Raw genomic sequence first — 18917 nt, forward strand, 5'->3', positions numbered from 1 at the left:
ACATTGACGCAATTCAAGAATTCACTACTTGATGATTTATTAGGGTGTCGGTTATTTTGGCAATAATTAGAAAGTTCCACATCAACCAATGAAATACATCATACTGTAGTACACGGTACATTGTGGTACACTGTACGTCATATAGTATATCAATAAATAAAACGGAATTGAATTGGATCATAAACCTGTGACACCAAACAACTGATGTGCTGTCGTTCTTCACAGTTATACACACAATATTCTGGAATATTCATTAGACGTCTTTCTTTTCTTTAGACAAGGTGATGTTTTTCAGCAAATGTCCTTGATAACAAGTAAAGACAGGGAATTTACGATGATCTTTCTCTGTTGTAGTTTGTTAGTTAGTATGTTGAAGGTCAATCCAACAAGATGATTTAATTTTTTTTATGAGTCCATTCATCCATTTCTTTCCATAGAGAAAATATCACAGATTATATTCATAAATCTACATTTTCTTCAGTAAAAACAGGTCACTGTAAGACAGTCATGACTTATAAACCTTCTTAAAAAAATCATTATAATATCAACATATAAATGCTTGTCTGGAAGCAATGAAACAACAAAAAGAAGGAGTTTACATGTCCCGACACTTGAAACAACCAGAAGCTGGAAAAGGGTGCAGTGGCATGTTAGGTCCACACGGTGGCAGTACAGTCCGCTTTAAAAATGTCTTCACATCTGAGAAGGCCTCTTGCATTAGTGATGATATAACCAGAACAAGTGAAACTGGTGTGAGAGTAAGCGTAGGTGACCATTGTCCATGGCCATTTTACATGTAACAATGTTCAACTCAAACTTAATATGCACAGGGTTAAAAAAAAAAAAAAGGAGGGGGAAAAGTCTTTTCTTTTCTTCTTGTGAAAAAGGGAAGCTTTTTTCTCCACAACGCCAATACAGCAGCATCTTAAAGCTTGAAAATATCGACCATAAATTCCTCATGCACCCAGGGGGGCACATGAAGCCTACTACATGTGTGACCCATAAAAGCTTTTTGTTTTTAAACAGAGCTTCTGCGAAAACAACAATTATTCGCTCCAGACAACCACTTTTTTTCTCACACCTGGGAATAATAATCAGACCTTAAAAACCTCCACAATAAAATCAAAATACATAATTTTTCATGATATATACTCCGAAAACAAAATGTGTGGGAAAAGGGTCATGCTCATGTCCACCTTTAGAAAGAGAGAAGGCTCGGTGAAGGCTCACTCATGACACAACTCAGGAATGGGCTACACTCACTGGCATCACGGCGGCTCTGTGCAACAAGCCTCCTGAACCGAGACGAGCACACCATAGGCCTATACTACTGGTACAAAAACTGGTTCAGGATAAGTTAAGGTTAAAGTTAAGAGGTAAATCATCTAATAGAAGAGCCTGGAGTCCTCATTTTCTTAAGAAAATCTCTTGTATTAGATGATTTATCTCTTAACTTAACCTTAACTTATCCTGAACTAGCTTTGTAGTATAGGCTCCATCGCAACTCCGCCATAACATTGTGGATTAATGAACACAGCCCTAACAAGCTCAGGCCTCAGGCCCATAGAGGGGCGGGGTGGGCGAGTGGGAAATCCCCCCACCCCCTAAAAACACAAGTCTGTCGCGCCGCCACCACCACCTCTCGGTCACGCGCTCACATCGCCACCACGCTGCAGAGAGAGTGCTCCAGGTAGCTTATTGTACAAGTGTTAGATTAAAGCCCCCTCAAAAAAGCGGTAGGGTCCAATTCAAACACCAGGGTGCGTGCACCTGGGTTTGTTGACGCCTCAATCCGTTCAGACCAGTCGCAGCTTCGATGCATGTGTATGTATACCTTTAACCGCGTTGATAACTGTTTAACCTGTTAAAACCTTGCTAGGCCTAAATGAGTCAATCCATTTCTGCATCCTATAAGAATCTCCTGAATGGGACACTGAACCCATGATATCTGGGGTCATCACACCGGCAATGATCCCCCACCACCACTACCACCCGATCATTCACCATCCGTCTGGTCAGCTTGGCCACACACCCCCCCCCCCCCTAATCCTCCTGGAGGTCCGGTCCAATCCAGTACTGCTTAGCCTGTGTCCACCACCTCACCACCCCATCAGAAGTCACCACCTGCCTGGCCCCCTTTGCCACCCTTGCCCTCCTGGTGATCCAGTCCGGGTGGGCTGCTGCTGCCGTCCCGGAGTCCGTGCCCTCCCCCTCCCCCACCTCCACTGGGCCACAACAGGTCAGACGCAGCCCCAACACCACCACCACCGCCAACATTAGGCGGAAGAGGCGGTGGTGACAGCGCATCGTGAGCTCCCCCTGGTGGCAGGGCGCCCATATGGCCGTGCCCGGGCATGCAGCGGTGGCTCTTGTAGGTGCCCAGGTGGCGGAAGCTGCGTCCGCACTGCTGGCAGCAGTAGGGGGTGGCGCCGCTGTGGATACGCTGGTGCGTGTACAGGTTGCCCAGCTCCTTGAAGCGCCGGCCGCACTGCGGACACGCGTACGGACTCTCGCCCGTGTGGACCTGGAGGACCAGGAGAGAGGGAGAGAGAAAGGGAGAGAGAGAAAGAAAGAAAGAAAGAGAGAGCGAAAGAAAGAGGTTACATTTTGAATTCACTGTTTCTGGCCCTGATTGTGGCTCAAAAAGGCATGGTGCTGTTATAAAATATAAAATACCTTTGGCAACATAGCAAGCTCTATTTATAAGCATATGGGCCTACATACTGCATGTTGTCCCATTTTGGCATTCATCAGGGTGAATATGATAGGAAAGGAGAGGAGAGAAGAGAAAGAAAGAGTTACTTTTCAGTCTTACAAGAGGGGTTAATGGATTATCATGCACAGAAATTTGCCCTGACCACTGTAAATGTTTAACCCATTAAGATGTGGCTTTATACATTGGCTGTTACCAGAATGACAATGACCAAGTTGTAGAGCATTTCTAAAGGCCCTGTGTTATATCATAGTTGAGTAGTACTATGGTAGTTAACTTTTCAATAACTATTACATCGTTCCATTCGTGGGACTGCATACATTATGGGGCAAAAGGTTTTTCCTGCCGTCCCAAGAAAATGACTTATTTTGTTGACTCTCTGAATCATTCTCGGAGACACTGACGAAGACTCATGGTGTCATCTAATGTCATACACTGCGATTTTTGGAACAATTTGGCCACGATTTGAGATCCGCGCAACTTTTTGGGAATCGGGACGATTTTTGGCTCAATCACATTGTGTAGCGTACATGGGCTACCAACAAGTGATTTTAAATCAAGACCACCCTACGATCATCAATCATATTGTCACAAGAAAATCTTAACTTTTTGAAATCCAGGTCACCTTGTGAGTGAATCACACAGCTGCAGCAGAGCTATGACACTACATTTCCACCTACCCATGCACAAAAAGGCAAAATTGACCAGGGCGCATCCTCGTCTCCACCTAAGGTACGCGTTTCCCTTCCGCGTTTTTTGTCATCTGTTGTGTCGTACAGTGTGAGCATTGTGGTCGCATGCAACCCTCAGCTTGAATAGTGTGAGGACATGAGAGATGAACTTTTAAACCCTGCGATTCAGGAGGAGCTTAATACCCCCGACTGAAAATATTGCACAGTGTATGGCAGGTTTAAGCCAGGACAGTATGTTTTGAATTGTGGGCTGATACTGTCCGTCCAGCTATAAACCAAAATGAATTATGCTGAGCATCCACACCATCAGTGAAATGTAGTGAAATAAAATCATATAGAAGATGTACGTGGTTTGTATTTAGATAGGGCATGCTTCCCAGAACATTCTTGCACTTGTACTGCTACTCCCTACTTGGGTTAAGTCTTAGAAATATAGGCCATTTTTCATAAAATGTATCAATGTTGACTGGATTATGTTAAACAATATTTAACAATGTCATCTGGATTGTGTTGAAACTGTGTGAATCATGTCCTTTTGTTCTGAGCTCTAGTAAGAACATGGTACGAATATCAAAACAGTAATGGGACCTACAGCAGGGGTTCCCAAACTTTACCATGACGAGGCCCCCCCATACCCTGGTAGATTCCAGCCAAGGCCCCCTTTACATGGGTCGTGCCGCACTACTTTTCCTGTGCACCCCCTTTCACAACCATAGTCAAGGCCTGTGAGTCACCGCAGAAATACACCAGCGGCGATCTGAGCGAGTCGAGCGACGGAAGTAATTGACTTTGTATTGAGTCGCGCGACAAAAGCGATTCTGGAGACTAGAGCGATTTGCGCGACGAGCGCGACAATTTGAAGTTGAAATCTTTTCAACTTTCTATGACGCGGTTCGGCGACAAGCCGCAACAGCCAATGACTGTATAGAGGTCAGTGACCACAGCCAATGGGAATGATTGAATGCTTTGCCTTCTGCCTGTACGGACATACTCTAGTCTCCTCAATCGCTCATATCGCTTGCTGCTGCACTCTGTCGCTTGAATCGCATCGCCGCTGGTGTATTTCTGCGGTCAGGGCCCACTAGGATATATAAAATTAACTAATGGGAATATTATTTAGCTCGTTTTTGGTTTATTTTGTTGTACATTGGTTCTTCAATTTCTGCAATAATTTATTTTATTATTTCCTACCAACTTTCCTCGGCCCCCCTAGCACCCCCTTCGCGGCCCCCACTTTGAAAACCACTGACCTACAGTAAGCATGTAGATATTCATCTTCCTCCTCCTGCGCAACTTTTCTCGATGCCAGAATACGATCATGTCGTAGACCAGTCGACGAGGCTAATATTTCAGCCAAACTGAAGCTAGCTGATGCGTGAAAGGCTGTAAAGCAGTCGCGTTCTGCAAGAGCAGACATCTGAGAACGGCAACGGGGAGGTAAACAAGACTGTTGCCCTTGGCAACCATTAACCTATGGTGACCACTCGTGTGTGAAAAGCCTGTTGAATTGAACATTGCAAATGCATGTTCCTTTCCAGTGACCCAGACAGCAGCACCCTGCTGTGGAAATATAAAATAAACATGACTAATGTTGGTGAGAATCAGTCAGGGGCCGTCTGACTTTCATAGCCTATGGTGAGGGGTGAAGCATAATATTATTGTCATTATGTTTTTGCCTACATGTTACACTGGCATGTTTTTATGATATACTGTTGTGTTTCTGTGTCTGACAGTCTTATACTCCAGATGATAAATACATAGTCACACTATGCTGAGGGTGACCAAATGTAAAATAAAATGTTTATGATTGAAAAAACACCATCCAAACATTTAAAGAGGTCCATAAGAAATTATTGAATGGGGACATATTGTATCCCAGTGCCCTACTCATTTTGAAAGTTTAATTGAAACTAGCTCAATGTTTTTTCTGCATCCCCTACCCTACACTGAAGCACTTAAATTCATTATAAGTATTATTTTTTAACAATTACAAATTAAATCCATTAGGTGAACACAAAATGATGTGTCCACGGGTACTGGCAAGTCAAGGGTATTGTTAGCACTGCAGTACAACTGCATGTTTAAAATTCTCAGAGTATTTTGACATAACCTGAATGGATATGAATCTTCACTACAACTTAGCAACTTTCAGGACTGGCACGAAGTATTTTGACTCACAACTTGGAGGAATGAAAATCTTCACTAATACATACCCGTAGGTGCCGCTTGAGTCCCGACAGGACGGGGAATCCCTTTCCACACTGCGGGCAGGGGAAGGGGCTCTGGGCGCCGCTGTGGCCCAGCCGGTGGCTCTTGAGGCGGGCCGCGTGCCTAAAGCGCTCCCCGCACTCCGGGCACACGAAGGGCTTTTCCCCTGTGTGAATGCGCAAGTGCTGTCGCAGGTTTCCTGTAGGGTTACAATAGATGACGTCAAATGTTATTAAGCGGGCTTGCGGAGCAAGAGCAGAGCTCTTGCAGAGCAAGGCCCGATTATAGTAATCTCTAAGTCCTGTTAATTATTATTAAGCGGGCTTGCGGAGCAAGGACCATGCAGAGCATGGCCCTTGCAGAGCAAGGCCCGTTTATAGTAATCTCTAAGTCCTGTTTTATTATTAAGCGGGCTTGCGGAGCAAGGACCATGCAGAGCATGGCCCTTGCAGAGCAAGGCCCGTTTATAGTAATCTCTAAGTCCTGTTTTATTATTATTTATTATTATCGTTCTTGTGCAGGGGGACAGCAAAAATAGAAAATGGATATCCTCCTAGGCCTTTCGAGATAGAGACACCGTTCAAACACTAAAACGACCGGCTCGGCTTGGAGATCGCGTATATTAATAGGCTTTTCCGTGTCTCTTGTCGTTTTCCCGTTTTTGGCGATTTTGTGAAAGCTTTGGTCCCCATTGAAAACAATGCTGGAACCTTCATGAACCAAGGTTCCGCCACTCTAAAGATTAGAGTGTAGGAGGCTTTTTCGGTCATAAAACATCAACACTTTCACCTAGAAGTTTAGTTGACGCGTTGTTAGCGAGCTCTATGGGATGTCTCCAAATTGTCAAAGTTTCATCTCCCAAATCCCAATACTTTTTAAATGGCAGGTTTGTAAAAAAAACAGGCCTGGCTCTATGGAGAATCCCAGTCTTTCGAAAAGGGCATTTTTCAAGAGATCAGCGCATGTCCCACACGGAGGTCCATTTGTGCCTGAAAAATTTAACCTATAAACTTCATTCAAAGACTGTTAGAGAGATCACAAGCATGACTCCGATCTGTGAAAAGGACACGTGCCAACTCCTTTTAGTTTTTTTACAACGATGTTGTAAAGACAAAAAACTCATTCTCATTTTCTCCCCAGTTTAGAGCTCAATACTAACTGTCTTTCAGTCAATCACAACAGGTGCAGCCAGTGAAGGATTCCATTTCAACTGTCACTGTCTCAAGATTCCATTCTTAACGAGCAGGTGCGAGCAAGCATTCTAGAAGTCTATTGTTCAGCTCTGCAATGCAATGTGATATAGTCTTGCTGGACTATGCATGACAATTAGCTGCTTGGCTTAGTGGTAATGCATGCCGCTGCATTAGAGATACGGAGGTTGAGGGTTCAAATCCCACCCAAAGCCATGTTGATTTTCTAAATTATATCATATGCAGCGTTCCTTGGCCGACTTAAAATGCCATGTATATCATTTAGTATGGATGGCAAATGTGCTGAATTACAGATATTGAGGTTGGGGGTTCGAAACCCAGTCAAAGCCATGTTGATTTTCAAAATTACATCATATGCAGTGTTCCTTGGCCAACTTAAAATGCCATGTATGTCATTTAGTATGCATGGCAAATGTGCTGGATTACAGATATGGAGGTTGGGGGTTCGAATCCCAGTCAAAGCCATGTTGACTTTCAAAATTATATCATATGCAGTGTTCCTTGGCCAACTTAAAATGCCATGTATGTCATTTAGTATGAATGGCAAATGTGCTGAATTAGGGATATGGGGGTTGGAGGTTCGAACCCCAGTCGAAGCCATGTTGATTTTCAAAATGATATCATATGCAGTGTTCCTTAGCCAACTTCAAATATCATGTATTGTATGTCATTTAATATCAATGGCAAAGGGGTTGGATTACAGATATGGAGGTTGTGAGTTCTAATCCCGCTCGAAGCCATGTTGATTTTCAAAATCATATCATATGCAGTGTTCCTTAGCCAACTTAAAATACCATGTATGTCATTTAGTATATCCCCAAAACGCAGAGCTACAACACTTTCAAGATGGCTGAATCCAAGATGGCTGAATTGTTTGGCCCATAACTTCTGACTGGGTGGATGGAGTTTTTCCAAGATTTCTTTTAGCTTTGTTTTCTCAATAGTACTTTGTTTCATCTCTGCCCCAAAAGGCAAGCCCGCTTCCAGCATTTTCTGTGAGAATGCATTTCTAGTTTATTATTATCGTTCTTGTGCAGGGGGACAGTAAAAATAGAAAATGGATATCCTCCTAGGCCTTTCGAGATAGAGACACCGTTCAAACACTAAAACGACCGGCTCGGCTTGGAGATCGCGTATATTAATAGGCTTTTCCGTGTCTTTTGTCGTTTTCCCGTTTTTGGCGATTTTGTGAAAGCTTTGGTCCCCATTGAAAACAATGCTGGAACCTTCATGAACCAAGGTTCCGCCACTCTAAAGATTAGAGTGTAGGAGGCTTTTTCGGTCATAAAACATCAACACTTTCACCTAGAAGTTTAGTTGACGCGTTGTTAGCGAGCTCTATGGGATGTCTCCAAATTGTGAAAGTTTCATCTCCCAACTCCCAATACTTTTTAAATGGCAGGTTTGTAAAAAAAACAGGCCTGGCTCTATGGAGAATCCCATTCTTTCGAAAAGTGCATTTTTCAAGAGATCAGCGCATGTCCCACACGGAGGTCCATTTGTGCCTGAAAAATTTAACCTATAAACTTCATTCAAAGACTGTTAGAGAGATCACAAGCATGACTCCGATCTGTGAAAAGGACACGTGCCAACTCCTTTTAGTTTTTTTACAACGATGTTGTAAAGACAAAAAACTCATTCTCATCCTCTCCCCTGTCTAGAGCTCAATACTAACTGTCTTTCAGTCAATCACAACAGGTGCAGCCAATGAAGTGTTCCATTTCAACTGTCACTGTCTCAAGATTCTATTCTTAACGAGCAGGTGCGAGCAAGCATTCTAGAAGTCTATTGTTCAGCTCTGCAATGCAATGTGATATAGTCTTGCTGGACTATGCATGACAATTAGCTGCTTGGCTTAGTGGTAATGCATGCCGCTGCATTAGAGAGATGGAGGTTGAGGGTTCGAATCCCACCTGAAGCCATGTTGATTTTCTAAATTATATCATATGCAGCGTTCCTTGGCCGACTTAAAATGCCATGTATATCATTTAGTATGGATGGCAAATGTGCTGAATTACAGATATTGAGGTTGGGGGTTCGAAACCCAGTCAAAGCCATGTTGATTTTCAAAATTATATCATATGCAGTGTTCCTTGGCCAACTTAAAATGCCATGTATGTCATTTAGTATGCATGGCAAATGTGCTGGATTACAGATATGGAGGTTGGGGGTTCGAATCCCAGTCAAAGCCATGTTGATTTTCAAAATTATATCATATGCAGTGTTCCTTGGCCAACTTAAAATGCCATGTATGTCATTTAGTATGAATGGCAAATGTGCTGAATTAGGGATATGGGGGTTGGAGGTTCGAACCCCAGTCGAAGCCATGTTGATTTTCAAAATTATATCATATGCAGTGTTCCTTAGCCAACTTCAAATATCATGTATTGTATGTCATTTAATATCAATGGCAAAGGGGTTGGATTACAGATATGGAGGTTGTGAGTTCTAATCCCGCTCGAAGCCATGTTGATTTTCAAAATTATATCATATGCAGTGTTCCTTAGCCAACTTAAAATACCATGTATGTCATTTAGTATATCCCCAAAACGCAGAGCTACAACACTTTCAAGATGGCTGAATCCAAGATGGCTGAATTGTTTGGCCCATAACTTCTGACTGGGTGGATGGAGTTTTTCCAAGATTTCTTTTAGCTTTGTTTTCTCAATAGTACTTTGTTTCATCTCTGCCCCAAAAGGCAAGCCCGCTTCCAGCATTTTCTGTGAGAATGCATTTCTAGTTTATTATTGGTTCTCTTGTGCATGGATCTCCTCCTAGGCCTTTCGAGATAGAGACACCGTTCAAACACTAAAACGACCGGCTCGGCTTGGAGATCGCGTATACTAATAGGCTTTTCCGTGTCTCTTGTCGTTTTCCCGTTTTTGGCGATTTTGTGAAAGCCTGGGTCCCCATTGAAAATAGTGGTGGAACCTCCATGAACCAAAGTTCCGCCACTCTAGAGATTAGAGTGTAGGAGGCTTTTTCGGTCATAAAACATCAACACTTTCACCTAGAAGTTTAGTTGACGCGTTGTTAGCGAGCTCTATGGGATGTCTCCAAATTGTCAAAGTTTCATCTCCCAACTCCCAATACTTTTTAAATGGCAGGTTTGTAAAAAAACAGACCTGGCTCTATGGAGAATCCCAGTCTTTGGAAAAGTGCATTTTTCAAGAGATCAGCGCATGTCCCACACGGAGGTCCATTTGTGCCTGAAAAATTTAACCTATAAACTTCATTCAAAGACTGTTAGAGACATCACAAGCATGACTCCGATCTGTGAAAAGGACACGTGCCAACTCCTTTTAGTTTTTTTACAACGATGTTGTAAAGACAAAAAACTCATTCTCATTTTCTCCCCTGTTAAAGGCTCAATACTAACTGTCTTTCAGTCAATCACAACAGGTGCAGCCAGTGAAGGATTCCATTTCAACTGTCACTGTCTCAAGATTCCATTCTTAACGAGCAGGTGCGAGCAAGCATTCTAGAAGTCCATTGTTCAGCTCTGCAATGCAATGTAATATAATCTTGCTGGACTATGCATGACAATTAGCTGCTTGGCTTAGTGGTAATGCATGCTGCTGCATTAGAGATATGGAGGTTGAGGGTTCGAAACCCACACGAAGCAATGTTGATTTTCTAAATTATATCATATGCAGCGTTCCTTGGCCGACTTAAAATGCCATACATGTATATCATTTAGTATGGATGGCAAATGTGCTGAATTACAGATATTGAGGTTGGGGGTTCGAAACCCAGTCAAAGCCATGTTGATTTTCAAAATTACATCATATGCAGTGTTCCTTGGCCAACTTAAAGTGCCATGTATGTCATTTAGTATGCATGGCAAATGTGCTGGATTACAGATATGGAGGTTGGGGGTTCGAATCCCAGTCAAAGCCATGTTGATTTTCAAAAGTATATCATATGCAGTGTTCCTTGGCCAACTTAAAATGCCATGTATGTCATTTAGTATGAATGGCAAATGTGCTGAATTAGGGATATGGGGGTTGGAGGTTCGAACCCCAGTCGAAGCCATGTTGATTTTCAAAATGATATCATATGCAGTGTTCCTTAGCCAACTTCAAATATCATGTATTGTATGTCATTTAATATCAATGGCAAAGGGGTTGGATTACAGATATGGAGGTTGTGAGTTCTAATCCCGCTCGAAGCCATGTTGATTTTCAAAATTATATCATATGCAGTGTTCCTTAGCCAACTTAAAATACCATCTATGTCATTTAGTATATCCCCAAAACGCAGAGCTACAACACTTTCAAGATGGCTGAATCCAAGATGGCTGAATTGTTTGGCCCATAACTTCTGACTGGGTGGATGGAGTTTTTCCAAGATTTCTTTTAGCTTTGTTTTCTCAATAGTACTTTGTTTCATCTCTGCCCCAAAAGGCAAGCCCGCTTCCAGCATTTTCTGTGAGAATGCATTTCTAGTTTATTATTGGTTCTCTTGTGCAGGGGCAGCAAAAATAGAAAATGGATATCCTCCTAGGCCTTTCGAGATAGAGACACCGTTCAAACACTAAAACGACCGGCTCGGCTTAGAGATCGCGTATATTAATAGGCTTTTCCGTGTCTCTTGTCGTTTTCCCGTTTTTGGCGATTTTGTGAAAGCCTGGGTCTCCATTGAAAACCATGGTGGAACCTTCATGAACGACAGTTCCGCCACTCTAGAGATTAGAGTGTAGGAGGCTTTTTCGGTCATAAAACATCAACACTTTCACCTAGAAATTTAGTTGACGCGTTGTTAGCGAGCTCTATGGCATGTCTCCAAATTGTGAAAGTTTCATCTCCCAACTCCCAATACTTTTTAAATGGCAGGTTTGTAAAAAAAACAGGCCTGGCTCTATGGAGAATCCCAGTCTTTTGAAAAGTGCCTTTTTCAAGAGATCAGCGCATGTCCCACACGGAGGTCCATTTGTGCCTGAAAATTTTAACCTATAAACTTCATTCAAAGACTGTTAGAGAGATCACAAGCATGACTCCGATCTGTGAAAAGGACACGTGCCAACTCCTTTTAGTTTTTTTACAACGATGTTGTAAAGACAAAAAACTCATTCTCATTTTCTCCCCTGTTAAAGGCTCAATACTAACTGTCTTTCAGTCAATCACAACAGGTGCAGCCAGTGAAGGATTCCATTTCAACTGTCACTGTCTCAAGATTCCATTCTTAACGAGCAGGTGCGAGCAAGCATTCTAGAAGTCCATTGTTCAGCTCTGCAATGCAATGTAATATAGTCTTGCTGGACTATGCATGACAATTAACTGCTTGGCTTAGTGGTAATGCATGACCTGCATTAGATTGGAGGTTGAGGGTTCGAAACCCACAAGAAGCAATGTTGATTTTCTAAATTATATCATATGCAGCGTTCCTTGGCCGACTTAAAATGCCATACATGTATATCATTTAGTATGGATGGCAAATGTGCTGAATTACAGATATTGAGGTTGGGGGTTCGAAACCCAGTCAAAGCCATGTTGATTTTCAAAATTACATCATATGCAGTGTTCCTTGGCCAACTTAAAGTGCCATGTATGTCATTTAGTATGCATGGCAAATGTGCTGGATTACAGATATGGAGGTTGGGGGTTCGAATCCCAGTCAAAGCCATGTTGATTTTCAAAAGTATATCATATGCAGTGTTCCTTGCCCAACTTAAAATGCCATGTATGTCATTTAGTATGAATGGCAAATGTGCTGAATTAGGGATATGGGGGTTGGAGGTTCGAACCCCAGTCGAAGCCATGTTGATTTCCAAAATGATATCATATGCAGTGTTCCTTAGCCAACTTCAAATATCATGTATCGTATGTCATTTAATATCAATGGCAAAGGGGTTGGATTACAGATATGGAGGTTGTGAGTTCTAATCCCGCTCGAAGCCATGTCGATTTTCAAAATTATATCATATGCAGTGTTCCTTAGCCAACTTAAAATACCATGTATGTCATTTAGTATATCCCCAAAACGCAGAGCTACAGCACTTTCAAGATGGCTGAATCCAAGATGGCTGAATTGTTTGGCCCATAACTTCTGACTGGGTGGATGGATTTTTCCCAACATTTCTTTTAGCTTTGTTTTCTCAATAGTACTTTTTTTCATCTCTGCCCCAAAAGGCAAGCCCGCTTCCAGCATTTTCTGTGAGAATGCATTTCTAGTTACAAATGCATTATATGCCTTCTTTTTTAAAAAGATTTCTTTTTGGTCTTTTTCCACTTTATTTGACATGACAGTGTGAGAGGTAGACAGGAAGCGAATTGGGAGAGACGGGGAGGGGTCGGCAAAGGACCCGGGCCCGGAATCAAACCCGGGTCAGCCGCAGGGCAGGCAAGTGCCCAAACGGTTGGCCACGGCAGGGCCACATGCTATGTCCTCTAACATGTATTACTGATTTTCATTTCCTGCTACGATTTTTAACATGTGTTGCTGAGCTCCTTTTACTACTTTTCTGAACTACTTACTCTTTTAACATGCTACTATTTTAACATTTTGTGAAAAGTGTCCTTGGTTATCTTGAAAGGTGTTACAAATAAATGTTTTATTATTTGACAAGGATTGGTTGATTAGAGATACAGGGTGTTTATTAGGTTTCTGAGGTGATGGATCAGCTGAGTTTGAAATAAACTATGCGACATCACCAGTCAGACTATGCAGAGTTATGTTATGAACACCACATTACCCAGGTAGTTAAAATGGCGGCCGCAGTCGCCACACTCAAAGCCTCCGTCCACTTTCCGCTCACGGGGTCCGACGGCAGCGCCACCACCACCGTGAGACCGGAGACTGATGCCAAGGCCGACTCCTCCAAGGCCATGTACACCCCCGGTGGCGCCGTGACCTGACGATGACCCCTGCCGCGCGCCGCCGACGTCCATGTTGCCGCTGCCGCTGCTGTTGCTACTGCCACTGCCACCACCGCCACCGCCGCCGCCACCTCCCTCTGACCGGTGGGAAGGCCCGCCGCTGGAGTTGAGGTGCAACGAGTGGGCTGTTTCGTTGTGGTGCATCACCTTTAGGTGCTCCTCCAGGAACAGCGAGTCCGGGCAGAGGGTTCCACAGAAGGAACATATGTAGGACTCGGATGTGAACTGCTGATCTGTAGATTAGAGGAAATATAGACAGCAGGCAGCAGCAGAGGTGGTTAACAGTGCCCATTACCAGGCAGTTAGGGTGTGCTTTTTAAGCCAAACATTGCATTTCTGCTAGATAAATATCACCATTTCAGTGACTGAACCCTAAGGCTGTGCAAGCAGAACGGGTATATTTTCACAAATTTCACTCATGGGAATGTTAAGAAGCATTGTGAGACACTGTCTAAAAACAGACACATACAGGACCTAGGACCTTGCCCATATGGACAGCCAAAGGGACAACTACCAGGTCAACTAGAGATGGCAGTTGAAGCTACTAGGCAAATCATCAAACTGGGGCGAGTTTCTCAAAAGAGAAGTTGTTAGCCTGTTAGCAACTTCAGTAGTTGCCAATGGGAAAATGCATTGAAAACAACAAAGTAGCTAATGTAGTAAGCAACTTTGGTTTTGAGAAATTCACCCCTGAACTGGACAGCTATGCAGGGTGAAGTCTGCTGCCAAGTAGTGAATAAGCTACAGAGATGCCGCCCTGCTTACTAATGATTGACAAGAAGTGAAGTGAAGTGAAGTTAAGTGAAGTGAAGGCCCAGCTGGGAAACTCAAACTCCCATTGAGTGCGTTCCAATATGCGACCTTGCATCCTCCACTTGTGCTTGTAGTCTCGCACCGCCTCCTGGCCCCTCCTCCGTGAAGAAAACAAAGTTTCCCAGCTGTCAGCCTAGCCACAACAATTTTTGGGGGACAATTCTTCATTCACCATCCAGTGTGCAAATGAGAAAATGACTTTACAATTCAGCTTTTGCGAGATATTGAAATATAATGCTGCTGTCAGGGATGTCATCATGACGTGTTGCTAGTATGAGGCCACAAGCACAAGTGGAGGAAGCAAGGTCACATATTGGAACGCACTCATTGCGATTGTGACAGCACTCCACAGCACGCAAGTAATGAACACTGCACATTGCACACAACGAAATTGCATTTATGTCTCACCCGTGCAAAGGGGCACCCCCAAATGGCAACCGGTAAACTTTGGGCTACAAGTCTGACGTCCTAACCGCTTACCCATGACGGCACAAGGGGTTGACGTGACATTTCCTTCTAGGATGATTTACCACAGACAAACTTCCCTATACCTAATTTTTTTTTTATGTTTTCCTTCATCACCTAAATGTGCTCCACTACATGGGATTATGATAAACTGGTCATTACGCAGTTTAACTTGAGATTAAAGTGGAAGTCTGCAAATTGCTTTTAGTCACATTACCTTGAACTCTCATGGGATTCTGAAAGTAGAACATGAAATAGTAGCCTGGTTCTCACCGACGGTTCGTGTGTAAACAAACTACTGTCTGGTAGTACTGCCATTAACATGCTCTTCTCGAGTTGGAAAATAAATGGTACATTTATTGCAACTCACCACCAACAAATTCCTCCAAAAACGTTTTCTGTTCTCTCTAAAGAGTCAATATAGTCTATAGTCTGTCCTGTGACTCATCAATGCGAGCTGCCGTTGATATTTAAACAAAAAATGCTCAGTTTATTTTCTACTCGAGAAGAGCATGTTAATGGCAGCGCTACCAGATGGTAGTGTGAGTAGCTCCGCTCTACCAGGGGGCTCTGGAGCTATACACACGCACCGTCAGTGAGAACCAGGCTAATGAAATAGCCCATTACAGAATAAAGGACGAGTTCTCTAACTCCTGTCAAAGCCTGTAGTCTTGTTTACAAACTTCCGGCACTCCCTTGCTTAGCTTAACCAAACAGGTTCGTAGGTGCGGGAAGCCGTCCAATTACACAACTTCTCTGGCATTTTGGAGGACGGAACAGGAAGTTGACTACTTCTTTTTATTCGGCTAAAAATAAAGAAGTATTCAGTTGGGATATTGGAAATTACATGCATTTATCAAGTGCAGTTTTAGAGTTTTTCAACTTTGGGTATTCCGATGATTCATGTAAAACTTTGTCCTAGAATCGAGGTCATACACGTCAACAGGTAAACCTAAAAAGACACTATATCTTAATGCACGTTGCTTTGTGCACTTGTGCACAGTCATGTTGGAAGAAGAAGGGACGTGCTCCAAACTATACAACATTAGGAGCATGGAATTGTCCAAAATGTATTGGTATCCTGATGCTGGGAGAATGTAATTCTCCAAAATGTATAGGTATCCTGATGCTTCAGGACAGGACACCAATACATTGTGGACAATTCCATGCTCCCAACGTTGTGGGAACTGCTTGGACCGGCCCCTTCCTCTTTCAACATGACCGAGCACCAGTGCACAAAGCAAGGGCCATAAAGACACGAATGACCGTATGGTATGGATGAACTTCGCTTCATAATCGCGAGTAGTTCTGCACACAGTAAGTGCAGCAGCTGTGGCCTAATGGTGACAGAGGTGGCCCTTAGATTAAAGACTTGCCAATTCGAATACATTCGAATACAGTTCGTAACTACAGAATGTGTGTTGTGTTCCCTGAAGTGCCCTTAGGGAAGACATCTTACCTCACACTGCTCCCTAGACTGTCATCAATAATCCTGCAATAACTAAGTTGCTTTAGATAGAATTGTCCATCTTAAATGCAATGCTATGAAAATGACACCATGTATTGTATATGACACTACTTCGCTTTCAACCTGGCCTGCACAGAGTCCTAATCTGAACACAAGAGAACACCTTTGGGCTTAATTAGGGCGGAGACTTGGATGCTGGCGTTCTCGACCAAGATCTGTGAGTGACCTCCCCAATGCACTTTTGAAGAATGGTCAAAAATTCTTATTAAGACACCCCTTCAACCTTGGGGACAGCCTTCCATCCCATAGGAGTTGAAGCTGTAATAGCAAACAAAAGGTGGGCCGATATCATATTGCACCCTATGAGTTGGGAAGAAATGGGATGGCAGTCAAGTTCATATGTGAGTCAAGGCAGGTTAGGGAATCCTTTTGGTATTACAGTTTATGCAAGGTGTAAGCAGCCTAACTCCCCACTAAAGTAAATGATGGATGTCCGCAACACTGTTAATGCTTCCAGTTGTTTATTGTGCCAATAGTGTTGCGGACATCCATCATTTACTTCAGTTATTTTATTTGTCCAGCACCTGTGCCACTGATGTGCGTGCCTTCTCTGCCTTCTTTAACTCTCCACTAAAACCATTCTGCGTATACTCACTTGGGTCCAAGGGGTCTCCATCGTCCTCCAGGGGGCTCTCGGCAGCATCATCGTCCTCGGTGGGCGAGCCCTTGCCGTCCAGTGAGAACTCGGGTGTGTGGGCGTGCGAGGCGTCGTTGGCCCCCTCCTCCCGCTCCTCCTTCATGTCTTCGGAGGCGGGGTCACCATCGTACTTCCCATCACCGAAACCTGAGAGAAAATTCAGCATTCATCATAGTGAGTTGTTCTGCAAAGTAAGTGGGGGCAGCTGTGGCCTAGTGGTGACAGAGGTGGTCCTTGGAGTAAAGAGTTGCAAGTTTGAATCCTAACTAGAGAAAGTGTGTCGTGTTCCCTGAAATACCCATAGGGAAGGCATATTTTACCTCAAACTGCTCCCAAGACTGTCACCAATAATCCTGCAATAACTAAGTTGCTTTAGATAAAAGTGTCCAACTAATATATAATGTCATGTCAATGGGAATTAGACGGGTTGGTATGATTTAAACGTGACTAAGTATGGTGGGGCATGAATGTGACACACGCTTATGAGACATTCCTCAACATCACTGTGAATCAGAATGAGTCATGACAAGTTGACCTGTTTGCTGAGGGCTGTCTTGCCCGACATCACCACTCGCCGCAATGAAATTGCACTGTCTAGGGCCTATTGGGCTACTTGGAACGTTAGGCCTATCACAAATATTTATCAATTGGCTAGACATCATTTTGTAGGTTACATTCAAGGGGGAAAAACACTACCTTTCATCTCTGCGGGATAGTCCTCCCCTGTCATCCATTCATATTCGTACATGCGTTTACTGCCCGATGGCAGCATATTGAAGAGGTCCTCAGAGGCCGGGTCTGCCTCCCCTTCTCCGGGGCCCCCGCCGCTGATCCCGCTATCCGTCCATGGGTGAAGAGAATCCTGCTGGGAGTCGTGACGAACCTCCCTATCGCAGCCCGACGTGGGCGCATTGTTCTGGTCGATGTCATCAGGGCCGTTTCGGGAGTTTTTATCCTTCAGCAAGCCATCGCATATCGCGTTAATATTCTCCTTTTTGACGCCCGTGACAACAGGCTTGCCTTTCTTCGGGTCGTTGATACGTTTGCAGGCAGAATTGTCTGATTTTCTGGTAGACGCGGTGGCGGGGTCTGTTGTTATAGAACCAGGAAAGGCATCCCTGCCGTCCCTCTCCACGCACTCTAGTCTGGCTTTCAACAGCTCTATCTCGTCTGTTTTCTCTCGAAGTTCCATTTTGAGAACACGAATTCTGACACTAACCATTTTTCGAATTTCCGACAACGCAGTCTCAAGAACAACTGTGATGTTCCTACCAAGATGCTCCGTGATGTCGCTCACCGAGCACAGCAACTCTTCATCGGCCTCGTAATCGGAGAAATCCTCCTCGCTTCGAGGAGTAGATCCGGCCATGTCGATGAACGTGTTTTGTGGTGTCGAGGAAGAACTTGATTCGGTAAATCCGTGGCTCCTTTTGCGATTCATGTCACGAAGGGCACACAGCCGACGCTAGCAAGCTAGCGACTGTTTTGGATACTTGGTGATGGTGATGACCAAAGAAACTCAAGAGAAAGAACAATCTCTTGGCGGGGAATGCATTGGCCACGGTGTAGTACGGGGGCGTTGCCTGAGGACACGAGTGGATGGAAAACTCCCTTGCGCATGGTCATTGGTCAGTGGGTGCGATGGATGCCATTTTCGTACTCCCTTGCACATGGTCAGTGGGGGCGACACCATGATGGATAATTTGTGGCCAAGTAACGGCAGCTGTTGGTCAGCAGTAATTGCTGGGGGTAATTAAGGACAGCTGACAGAC

The 18917-nt window shown here is 43.9% G+C and overlaps 1 protein-coding gene across 1 annotated transcript; it reads right to left on the reverse strand.

The window, feature by feature from the left end:
* Nucleotides 1–2060: 2060 nt before the first annotated feature.
* znf16l (zinc finger protein 16 like) lies at nt 2061–18645 on the reverse strand. Its single transcript, XM_063187113.1, has 5 exons — nt 17842–18645; nt 17104–17292; nt 13519–13935; nt 5619–5812; nt 2061–2524 (listed from the first exon to the last, which is right to left on the reverse strand). The coding sequence occupies exons 1-5, from the start codon at nt 18584–18586 to the stop codon at nt 2111–2113; spliced, it is 1959 nt and encodes a 652-aa protein (XP_063043183.1). The 5' UTR covers nt 18587–18645; the 3' UTR covers nt 2061–2110.
* Nucleotides 18646–18917: the final 272 nt, after the last annotated feature.

This window comes from Engraulis encrasicolus, chromosome 21, assembly GCF_034702125.1.
Source record: "Engraulis encrasicolus isolate BLACKSEA-1 chromosome 21, IST_EnEncr_1.0, whole genome shotgun sequence".
Classification (NCBI taxonomy): Eukaryota; Metazoa; Chordata; class Actinopteri; order Clupeiformes; family Engraulidae; genus Engraulis; species Engraulis encrasicolus.